Here is a 12150-nt window from a genome sequence, read left to right as displayed (position 1 = left end):
CACTGCTTTAATCAAACATAATGGGTTGAAATGAGTTAAAGAAATACCAGGAGAAACATATATGGACTTTTGTGGAGCATTAATGTACCTGTGTATCCGATTACCTCAAATACTCTGGAAGCCCTTGCATTCAACACATATATATTTGCATCCGAGGCACCAGTGATAAGGAAGTTTCCTCCTTGATCAAAACTGTAAACCAAAAACAATATGAAATCCTATATTACTATTGAACATTGATAACTTTAAAAGGCTCATTTTACAATAAGAACAACCAAAACGCAAATAACAACAGTAAACCCATTGGAGATACTTGCAGTAGGTGGTCCACAGGAGTGTAGTAGAGGTGAACCCTGTGCACCAGACGAGGCTGCTGCTCCTTGGTCAGCTCAATGAACAGGACATGCCCCGACACTGTTCCCACGGCAACGTATTGAGCAATCGGACAGCAGGCCAAACTGGTCACCTAGACACAATAGTAGTTGATTTATTATTATTTTTTTATTATTGTTCTATTGTCCATGAAGTTTACATGAGACTTTCACTTAAATACTGTAACAAGCACAATTCACAATTGACTATGCCTACTTACTGTATTATTTAGCATAGCTGCCCTAATACTATTGTAATTGAATGACTATTAACCTTTACTTGAAGAGATATAGAGCCGATGCAGAAGCCAGTATCTAGAGACCACAGCTGCAACTCTCCCGAGTCCCTCACTGACTGTAACGAGGAGAGAAACGCCAACATCATTATGAATGAGGATCCATTACAAAACATTTACATCAGTTAAACATGACATCAATGATCTCTTACCACACATAAGTTATTATCAGTATACAGTGAAGCTGCTGCCACAAAGTCTCCACTGAGAACATCCAGGACTTTCACCACCTTCTCGCACTGGGATCGTTTATACCTGTAGATGCGCCCCTGGGAAAAAAGCAAAAGCATACTATAACAAGAGCCTAGAAATAATAAAAATATGTATCCATAATACAGTACAATGTATGCACTCACTGTACTGGAAGCTAAGAGCAGTGTTTCATAGTCTGGCGAATATATTATGGTTGTGGCTGGTTCCTCCAATGTCCAAGTTTGTGTAACCTCCACTTGGTTCCCCTTAATTTTTAAGCAGCGTAGCACATTCTCCTGTAGAATAGAAAAGCCTATTTTAAACAATATAAATCTGGAATATGTTGTTGTTGGCTCTAAATAGAATGCATCTGGGTAAGTTGAACTCTAAGACCCAGACTTCATACTGCTGAATTCGCTGGATATCATGTATCCATCCTCCAATCAATGTGAAGAGCAGTTTGTTACCTTTCCTGACACAAATAGTCCATCCTTGTGCAGGGCTAAGCTCTGGAAGCTACCCTGCTGGAACCCAGGAATGTCATCTGCAGCTGAACAATAGTAAGCACACATATTTTATCATATTGATATGAACATGCAATATAACACTACACATATAATTGTGATCATTGACGTGATATGTCAGTGCACAATTATTCTAACCAAGTAGATTATTTTCGGCAATGTTTCTAAAATTGGTGACTGTCAGTACATTTTTGTTCCCCATGAACCTCAGTATGAGTGTCTGACTGATACTCATCTGGAGTGAGAGCCAGTGCACAGCAGGTCCCCTAGGCCAGAGTAAAGAACGCTATGAGACAGCAGGGTGTACCTGAGGGGTTGAAGAGGACAGAGACAGCCAGAGAGTCTGGGTCAACCTGCAGCAGGTGGCCTTCCTGACAGCCCACATAGAGCTCTGATGAGGCTGTCCAGCAGATGGTGCTAGGTCTTAGCCTGGTCTTGATGCGCTCTTTGGGCTTTCAAAACAGGGATAGTGAACTTGTTTTGAGATTGAGAAGAGTACAATTGCACATTTTAAAAAATTTTTTTTTTACATAAGCTACTCACTACAGAGTGAGACAAAACCTGTGCAATTAGTTCCTGCAGTTGAGAGGTGTTAAGAAGACAGTACCACAAAGGTTTCTGCCTTGTCTTCTGCAAGCCCTGCGATGGCTGAGATGGGCATCTGAGGTCCGAAGTAGGTGAGTATTCCAGTGGGGACATGAGAGGGGTTAATCTCCCTCTCAACCAGACAGCCATCAGTCGCAGGGAGATCTATCACACTGACAATTGACAATGTAATGAATAATACATTAATAACACATGAAATGTACCCATGAAATGTAATTTATAGTGAAGACATGGATAACATTTATTGTAGGTGTCAATTGTGATTATTGAAATAACCAGCAGCATTTATGTAGTTACAATTAACCTCAATTACCCTGGTTTCATTATATGAAAGCTGTCACTCTTCTCAACGGTCCAAACTGTGAGGGATGATGATGCACTCAAAGAGCAAATCTGGAGCCAGTTCATTGGGTTAAACACCAAAGAGGTGATGTCTTTTCCAGCTTGTGGTTGGTTACAAATTGGATCCCCAGTTTCCCAGTTCCTACAAAAAAGCATTGGTATTACCACAAATAGTGAGTGTACAAAACAGAGGTCATTTAAATGAATGTGGAAGGAGGATATTAAGTGGAGTGGTTTCAGTTACCATACTGTTATGGTGTGGTCTGGTATTGATGAGCAGCAGGCCAAATAAGGACCAGCATCACTTAGTGCCAGAGATGTGTAGTCTACATGGGCTGTTCCTGTAAATGAGAAAACACTTTAGTAATGTTGCTAACTGGAGGAAGTATTTGAATAGCTAATGCAATGTATATAACTCTTTAATCATGTTAATAATGTCAGTGTTTCAGATAAAGACTTACCCTTCAGTTCATTCTTCAGAATAAGTTCAGGGTAGTTGTACACAAATATGGAGGGATTTAGTTTATGGTTGGAGAATGCAAGTGTCCTGCAATGTCCATTTGCTGTGAAGGCACCAATACCCCGACCAGGACACTGCAGCACACTTCTAATTTTCGTCTCTATATTCAGGAAAACGATGTAATTCCCACAAATGTAGCAGGCTGTTTTCTTGTCAACAAATTCAACATTTTGGCTTGTCAAACCCTGAGCCCACCTAAGAAACAGAACACACAGACGAAGAACCATTTTTTCTAAGCGTGCATTATAGTAGCTAACGTTAGCTAGTAACGTTAGTTACTGTAACGTTAACGTGAATATAGATACATAATTTATATAGTTTGCTATCTTACCATTTCGCTAACACACATAATTTTAGATGAACTAAGTAAGATACACCACGCATCACCAAACGAACAAACCAATGCATTTTAACTTACCTGACTTCTAAATTTCCCAATACATCCATTTCTGGAAATGTACTGAATAAACTGAGCTGTGCAAGACAACTAACAGCTAGCATGTAACACAGGAGCAAATGTTTGGTTTGTTGTCTTGACAACTACAATTTCCCTTCCACACCCTCCCCCTACATGCGTTTGAACCATTTGTTGATTTCTAAATCCGTCACACCCAGGAAAGTAAAATACATACAAATATTTGACCACTTGTTCTTTGAATGTAAATTTGTGTCAGAATTTTGGGAAAAGCTTGCAGAATACTTATTTACCATTATGAACACTACCCATGTTTTTGACATGAAGGATATATATAATATGTTGCTATTGCAATGATAACAAGACCACTGAAATGATTGTGATTTTTTAAAATTCTTGTTGCCAAATACTTTATACACAAACAAAAATCCCCAAATTCTATACCAAAATTACACATATTTTTGATTGAATTTAACTATCTTCTTAAAAGATTAACCCCGGTGAATAACAACAGGAATAAAATGTTCCTGAATCATTATAATGATATTGTTTCAGAGGGATTACAAGTGCACTATAATTGTTTATTTTTTTTATTATTTCATTGATATTTTTTGTGTTTTAGTATTTTCTGGTTAATACTTGCGTTCTTTTTGTTTGATGTAGCAATGTAAGTTGATGTAGCAATGTAATCTGCATTATGAATTTTAAAAAAGACAAAAGAAAATAAAATTACCAAAATACCGTGGCTATGGGCTGTTCTTAGTCACGACTCAACGCCTGGATACAGCTCTTATATTGGCCATATACCACAAACCCCTGAGGTGCCTTATTACTATTTGAAACTGGTTACCAACGTAATTAGAGCAGTAAAAAGAAAAGTGGTGTCATACCCATTGTATGTCAGCCAAGCAGTATTCAGGGCTCAAACCACCCAGTTTATACTTTTTGTAAAAAAACATGTTTTTATAAATAAATAAAATAAACAAATCTTTGACCATACCACAAAAAAAAACATATTTGTCCATACTCTTGTTAAGACAGTAACTCTGTGTTAAATCCACAGACCTCGGAAACACGGTCAAAACAAAGAGGAGAACGTAACATTGCCAAATATATTTATAATAACTAACACTATAACTAGCTCCTTGTTCTATCTGTGACTTTGGTAAAGAAAATAGTGTTACCTAGGTATTAATTTAATTTGACAAAACATGTGCACAAGGAGTGTTTGCATTGTAATGTTTCTATACAAGTGTGCAACATGTTCATTTGTCACTTAGAGACTCGGAGTAACCACAACTGCTCATCTTCCATGGCCTCTGAATTTCTTTTGCCAAAAGTAAGAAAGACAACTTCTAAAATCTATTTAACCCTTGTGTGGTGTTCGGGCCTGTGGGACCCATTTTCAATGTTTACTAAATTAAAAATTATACAATTAATTATTTTTTCAATCTAAGACTCACTGGCCTTGGCTAATTTTCTGTGAAGACCATGTAAAATAACACATTTTCATTGAGTGCACACTGTGAACCCCCCTACACATTTATATTACATATGTGGTGTTCAGGTCTTCCTGGACCCGAGGGTAATAAAAGTGTGGAAAAGTGTGTGTGTCTTCCTCCTCCCTGGGCTGGCTGTTTCAACATAGCACCAAGCACCTGTCTGTCTCGCTGCCAGTCTGCCTGTCTCCTGTTGAATACACGGCACAGGCCTATCAATTCCTCTAAGTTTGTGTTAACGACCGATACGTCCCTAGTGTCCTACGTGCCAAAGAAAGGCAAAAATGTGGTACTCATGAGTGTTCTGAATAGGGATGACCAGAAAAAAACAGAAATCATAATGAATTATTACAATGCCATGAAAGGAGCGGTGGACAATTTTTAGATAAGCTGGTGACTGGCTACAGCTGCAAAAGAAGAACCCTACGCTGGCCACTTGGACATTTTGGCGTACAACGTGTTTGTCATCTTGACGAATCCATCGTGAAGAGGATTCAGGAGGAGGATGCGGCTGCCCCATCCGCATGACCCACAGAACCGACAATTCACACAAGTAAGTGTGAGTGATGTTGCATGTGCGTGTGTCTGACTCTCCTACCTTGGCCTGCTGCAGCTATATATGTGACTGAGTGAGTGAGATGTTCGTAAAATTCCTGAACTAAGTGTTTTCATCATACTAGATTGCAGCCGGTACCAACAAGAAGAAGCGCTGCGATGTGTGTGGACCCAAGGACAGAAAGACACATTACACATGCACGTGCAAGAAATGCATTTGCAACACACACACAGTAAAACTCTGTCCCTCATGTGGTGTATAGACCGGCCTTAATTTGTGTTCAACATTTGTTCTTCCAATTTGTTCAATTCGAAGCAACAAACATCAATAGTTATGAAAACGTTGTTTCATTTATATTTGTTCCAGATAAACATTATTTATTCTACCCATGTCTTGATTATAATAGATTTTTGTTTACAAAATCTTTTATTTTTTTTATTTTATGAATAGAGCTTTTCTTGATAAATGTGATCTAGCAGAGGTAAATGGCAAATATTAACCATGTATGCTGTCTATATTGCTTGTAATTGATATAAGTCAATATTTAAGTATTAAATATTTTTAAGTAAATTGTTATTGCTGTATTGTTTTAAAAACACAATAATGTTGTGGGTCCATCAGACCCGCAAACATTGGGTGAATAACAAAAACATGAATACCACACAAGGGTTATGTAATGTGTTGGTTCGGGCCCATAGCTAGCTATAGTTCTTAGGCTGTATTTCCTCCAGCTGTATTTTCTACCTTGTCCTTGCCTCATTATATGTGCCATTAACCGAAAGATTGCTGGATCAAATCCTTGAGCTGACAAAGCAAAAATCGGTCTTCTGCCCCATAACAAGGCAATTAACCCACTGTTCCCTGGTAGGCTGACATTGTAAATAAGCATTAGTTCTTAACTAACTTGCCTAGTTAAATAAAGGTTTGAAATATATGAATAGAATATCTGGTAGTGTATTTTTTTTGTCCAAAATAACTAACTTTTTATTTTCATTTTAAACATTCTGACCTTAGTTCCTTTTTTATGTCTTTGTGTTAGGTTGGTCAGGGCGTGAGTTGGGGTGGGTAGTCTATGTTCTTTTTTCTATGTTATATTTCTGTGTTTTTGGCCTAGTATGGTTCTCAATCAGAGGCAGGTGTCGTTCGTTGTCTCTGATTGAGAATCATACTTAGGTAGCCTGTTTTCCCCATTTTGGTTGTGGGTGTTTGTATTCTGTTTAGTGCATGTCACCTTACATAACTGTTTTGTTTCTTTCATTTCACTTTGTTATTTTGTTTTGTGCGTTCAGTCAAATAAAGTATGACGAACACTTACCACGCTGCATTTTGGTCCTCCTCTCCTTCCACCAACGACAATCGTTACACATTCTGTCATAGCTCATACGTTCAACTTCATAACAAACATCCCATCCCATTGTCACATTTTTTTTATTTTTTTATTTTTTTATTCTTTTCACCTTTTATTTAACCAGGTAAGCTAGTTGAGAACAAGTTCTCATTTACAACTGTGACCTGGCCAAGATAAAGCAAAGCAGTGCGACACAACAACAACACAGAGTTACACATGGAATAAACAAGCGTAGAGTCAATAACATAACAGAAAAAAAATAAAGTCTATATACAGTGTGTGCAAATGACAGGAGGTAAGGCAATAAATAGGCCATAGTAGTGAAGTAATTACAGTTTAGCAAATTAACACTGGAGTGATAAATAGCAGATGATGATGTGCAAGTAGAAATACTGGTGTGCAAAAGAGCAGAAAAGTAAATAAAAACAATATGGGGATGAGGTAGGTAGATTGGGTGGGCTATTTACAGATGGGCTATGTACAGCTGCAGCGATCGGTTAGCTGCTCAGATAGCTGATGTTTAATGTTAGTGAGGGAAATATAAGTCTCCAGCTTCAGCGACTTTTGCAATTCGTTCCAGTCATTGGCAGCAGAGAACTGGAAGGAAAGGCGGCCAAAGGAGGTGTTGGCTTTGGGGATGACCAGTGAGATATACCTGCTGGAGCGCGTGCTACGGGTGGGTGTTGATATCGTGACCAGTGAGCTGAGATAAGGCAGAGCTTTACCTAGACTTATAGATGGCCCGGAGCCAGTGGGTCTGGCACCGAATATGTAGCGAGGGCCAGCAGACTAGAGCATAAAGGTTGCAGTGGTGGGTGGTATAAGGGGCTTTGGTGACAAAATGGATGGCACTGTGATAGACTGCAACCAGTTTGCTGAGTAGAGTATTGGAAGCTATTTTGTAAATGACATCGCTGAAGTCGAGGATCGGTAGGATAGTCAGTTTTACGAGGGTATGTTTGGCGGTGTGAGTGAAGGAGGCTTTGTTGCGAAATAAGAAGCCGATTCTAGATTTAATTTTGGATTGGAGATGTTTAATATGAGTCTGGAAGGAGAGTTTACAGTCTAGCCAGACACCTAGGCATTTACTACATGATTCCATGTGTTATTTCATAGTTTTGATGTCGTCACTATTATTCTACAATGTAGAAAATAGTCCAAATAAAGAAAAACCCTAGAAGTAGAAGGTGTGTCAAAACTTTGGCTGGTACTGTACATATTCAACATATATTAGATATCTACTTCAGGATAAGGATGGGACATTTGTTTTACAAGATATCTTGAGATATGACCTCGTTTGGACCTATTTAAGTCACCATGATCAAGATGTGATTACTGTATGTAGCCTAGTGCTCTTGAAATTCTGCAAACTCACTGTCACTGGATTATAAGGATCTTTGTTCAAGTTAAGGGAGGGTGGGATAAATTGTCCCAAAAGGTTAGTTGAGCCACCCCTTGTTTCTAGGAAGCCATACACAAAATTAATATTTTGGAAACAGTCATAAGTTTATGGAGTCTGTAAAGGAAGAAAGCGTTGCAGTTTTGGACACAAACAGGTGCGCCTGCCACCTACTACAATACCCTGTTCAGAGGCAATTCAATATTTTGTCTTGCCCATTCACCCTCTGAATAGCACACATACACAATCCATGTCTGAATTGAAAATCCTTCTTGAACCTGTCTCCTCCCCATCATAAAGAATTGTTGAAATTGTAGCCTTTATATTTTTGTTCAGTATAAATTTCATCTCTTATTCCCAGGTGTCTGACAGGCCCTGGTCCCCCTGATCATAGGATCGTGTGATCATACTCGTTCTCTGAAATGCTTTGTGAATACTGGCCCTAGTGTATGAATAGCAGTCTACAAAATCCTTCACATTCTTATTGCGTCTCTCACATGGTTTATGAGATGGTCCTATTGCTTGTGTGATTTATATAGTTTGGCTCAACCAAAGTCCACTGCGAGTGACAAGGACTCATTAGTCTCATTTTCAAAACTCACATAAATGTAATCTCTTATTTCCAGTCACAACTTGCAGACTTGTTTACGTGCTGCTGTGCGTTTTGTTGCTAACCTTACTTTGCTACCTAACAACGATTTTTACTTTTAATTACGTTTATATTTTTAGTTTTTCCCTCACTCAACTCACTAACCTTACTTTGCTACCTGACAACTTTACGGCTTTACATTTTAATTACCGTGTATATTTTTTAGTTTTTCCCTCACTCAACTTTTTTTCATTCAACTTTTTCACTCCGAACGCTTTATCTGGACAGGGTTCGTCAGGACCTCCACCAGCCGAAGCTAAGTAGTAACAGTAACATGATGCCTTCTAATTGCAGTCACTGTACTCATAATATACAGGAGAACGATCGCCTTACGGCGAGGATAGCTGTGCTGCAAGCCCAGCTTCAGACGCAATCGTTAGGCTAGGGTAATTTCAGCATAGGAAAGGATGAAACAGCGTCTGTGCCACCAGTAAGTACAGATAGTAGTATAAATCCCCTCGCACGGTCCCCGCAGCCGGACAACTTTCTCATGGCTTCTGGAGGGAAATGCTGTAGGAATGCTCAACCTGTGTCGCTCATTCAGCCTACAGAAACTTTCAACCCATTCTCCCCATTAAGCAGCGAGTCGGAGTCAAAGGCAGAGCCTTCTCTGGTCTCTTCTCCTCCCGTTACGGGGTCTGAGACGCTGAAGCCTCCCACCATTAGCTCTGACAAATTGAAAACCCTAGTCATTGTCGACTCCATTACCCGCAGTATTAGACTTAAAACAAATCATCCAGCGATCATACACTGTTTACCACTGGGCAGGGCTACTGACGTTAAGGCTAATCTGAAGATGGTGCTAGCTAAAGCTAAAACTGGTGAGTGTAGAGAGTATAGGGATATTGTTATCCACGTCGGCACCAACGTCAGAGGTCACCAAGCGCAACATAGCTTCAGCGTGTAAATCAGCTAGAAAGATGTGTCTGCATCGAGTAATTGTCTCTGGACCCCTCCCAGTTAAGGGGAGTGATGAGCTCTACAGCAGAGTCTCACAACTCAATCGCTGGTTGAAACGGTTTTCTGCCCCTCCCAAAAGATAGAATTTTTAGATAATTGGCCCTCTTTCTGGGACTCACCCACAAACAGGACCAAGCCTGGCCTGTTGAGGAGTGACGGACTCCATCCTAGCTGGAGGGGTGCTCTCATCTTATCTACGAACATAGATAGGGCTCTAACTCCCCTTGCTCCACAATGAAATAGGGTGCATGCCAGGCAGCAGGCTGTTAGCCAGCCAGCCTGCCAGCTTAGTGGAGTCTGCCACTAGCACAGTCAGTGTAGTCAGCTCAGCTATCCCCATTGAGACCGTGTCTGTGCCTCGACCTAGGTTGGGCAAAACTAAACATGGCGGTGTTCGCCTTAGCAATCTCACTAGAATAAAGATCTCCTCCATTCCTGCCATTATTGAAAGATATTGTGATACCTCACATCTCAAAATAGGGCTACTTAATGTTAGATCCCTCACTTCTAAGGCAGTTATAGTCAACGAACTAATCACTGATCATAATCTTGATGTGATTAGCATGACTGAAACATGGCTTAAGCCTGATGAATTTACTGCGTTAAATGTGGCCTCACCTCCTGGTTACACTAGTGACCATATCCCCCGCTCATCCCGCAAAGGCGGAGGTGTTGCTGACATTTACGATAGCAAATTTCAATCTACAAAAAAAAACGATGTTTCATCTTTTGAGCTTCCAGTCATGAAATCTATGCAGCCTACTAAATCACTTTTTATAGCAACTGTTTACAGGCCTCCTGGGCCATATACAGCGTTCCTCACTGAGTTCCCTAAACTCCTATCGGACCTTGTAGTCATAGCAGATATTGTAATTTTTGGTGACTTCAATATTCACATGGAAAAGTCCACAGACCCACTCCAAAAGGCTTTTGGAGCCATCATCGACTCAGTGGGTTTTTCCCAACATGTCTCCGGACCTACTCACTGCCACAGTCATACTCTGGACCTAGTTTTGTCCCATGGAATAAATGTTGTGGATCTTAATGTTTTTCCACGTAATCCTAGACTATCGGACCACGATTTTATTACATTTGCAATCGCAACAGATAATCTGCTCAGACTCCAACCAAGGATCATCAAAAGTCGGTGCTATAAATTCTCAGACAACCCAAAGATTCCTTGATGCCCTTCCAGACTACCTCTGCCTACCCAAGGACGTCAGAGGACAAAAATCAGTTAACCACCTAACTGAGGAACTCAATTTAACCTTGCGCAAAACCCTAGATTCAGTCGCACCCCTACAGAAAACATCTGAGCTCTGAAGCATGCTTCCAGAAAATTGGAACGGAAATGGCGCCACACCAAACTGGAAGTCTTCTGACCAGCTTGGAAAGACAGTACTGTGCAGTATCGAAGAGCCCTCACTGCTGCTCGATCATCCTATTTTTCCAACTTAATTGAGGAAAATAAGAACAATCCTAAATTTATTTTTGATACTGTCGCAAAGCTAACTAAAAAGCAGCATTCCCCAAGAGAGGATTGCTTTCACTTCAGCAGTAATAAATTCATGAACTTCTTTGAGGAAAAGATCATGATCAATAGAAAGCAAATTACGGACTCCTCTTTAAATCTGCGTATTCCTCAAAAGCTCAGTTGTCCTGAGTCTGCACAACTCTGCCAAGACCTAGGATCAAGAGAGACACTCAAGTGTTTTAGTACTGTATCTCTTTACACAATGATGAAAATAATCATGGCCTCTAAACCTTCAAGCTGCATACTGGACCCTATTCCAACTAAATTACTGAAAGAGCTGCTTCCTGTGCTTGGCCCTCCTATGTTGAACATAATAAACGGCTCTCTATCCACCGGATGTGTACCAAACTCACTAGAAGTGGCAGTAAAAAAGCCTCTCTTGAAAAAGCCAAAAAATATAAAAAACTATTGGCCTATATCGAATCTCCCATTCCTCTAAAAAAAATTGGAAAATCTGTTGCGCAGCAACTCACTGCCTTCCTGAAGACAAACAATGTATACGAAATGCTTCAGTCTGGTTTTAGACCCCATCATAGCACTGAGACTGCATTTGTGAATGTGGAAAATTACCTTTTAATGGCGTCAGACCGAAGCTCTGCATCTGTCCTCGTGCTCCAAGACCTTAGTGCTGCTTTTGATACTATCGATCACCACATTATTTTGGAGAGATTGGAAACCCAAATTGGTTTACACGGACAAGTTCTGGCCTGGTTTAGATCTTATCTGTCGGAAAGATATCAGTTTGTCTCTGTGGATGGTTTGTCCTCTGACAAATCAACTGTAAATGTTGGTGTTCCCCAAGGTTTCGTTTTAGGACCACTATTGTTTTCACTATATACTTTACCTCTTGGGGATGTCATTCGAAAACATAATGTTAACTTCTATGTTCACTGTTATGCGGATGACACACAGCTGTTTTTGACATTTCAATGAAACATG

At 40.0% G+C, this 12150-nt stretch overlaps 1 protein-coding gene across 4 annotated transcripts in view; it reads right to left on the bottom strand.

The window, feature by feature from the left end:
- Positions 1 to 12150, bottom strand: part of cfap43 (cilia and flagella associated protein 43) — a 37578-nt gene that overhangs the window by 10943 nt on the left and 14485 nt on the right. For 2 of the 4 annotated variants that reach the window (XM_036985040.1, XM_036985030.1), the window contains exons 2-12: positions 2793 to 3046; positions 2576 to 2672; positions 2303 to 2473; positions 1991 to 2141; positions 1691 to 1835; positions 1327 to 1409; positions 1024 to 1155; positions 820 to 936; positions 646 to 726; positions 318 to 466; positions 89 to 192 (exon numbers count right to left, since the gene is read on the bottom strand). In XM_036985040.1, the coding sequence (XP_036840935.1) occupies positions 89 to 192; positions 318 to 466; positions 646 to 726; positions 820 to 936; positions 1024 to 1155; positions 1327 to 1409; positions 1691 to 1835; positions 1991 to 2141; positions 2303 to 2473; positions 2576 to 2672; positions 2793 to 3046 (1484 nt within the window). Of the gene's footprint in view, positions 1 to 88; positions 193 to 317; positions 467 to 645; positions 727 to 819; positions 937 to 1023; positions 1156 to 1326; positions 1410 to 1690; positions 1836 to 1944; positions 2142 to 2302; positions 2474 to 2575; positions 2673 to 2792; positions 3047 to 3269; positions 3404 to 12150 lie in introns of those variants that run through there. The other 2 variants (XM_036985034.1, XM_036985041.1) reach the window with 2 other exon arrangements.

Source organism: Oncorhynchus mykiss, chromosome 1 (assembly GCF_013265735.2).
Source record: "Oncorhynchus mykiss isolate Arlee chromosome 1, USDA_OmykA_1.1, whole genome shotgun sequence".
Classification (NCBI taxonomy): Eukaryota; Metazoa; Chordata; class Actinopteri; order Salmoniformes; family Salmonidae; genus Oncorhynchus; species Oncorhynchus mykiss.
This window is presented reverse-complemented; position numbering and strand designations above follow the sequence as displayed.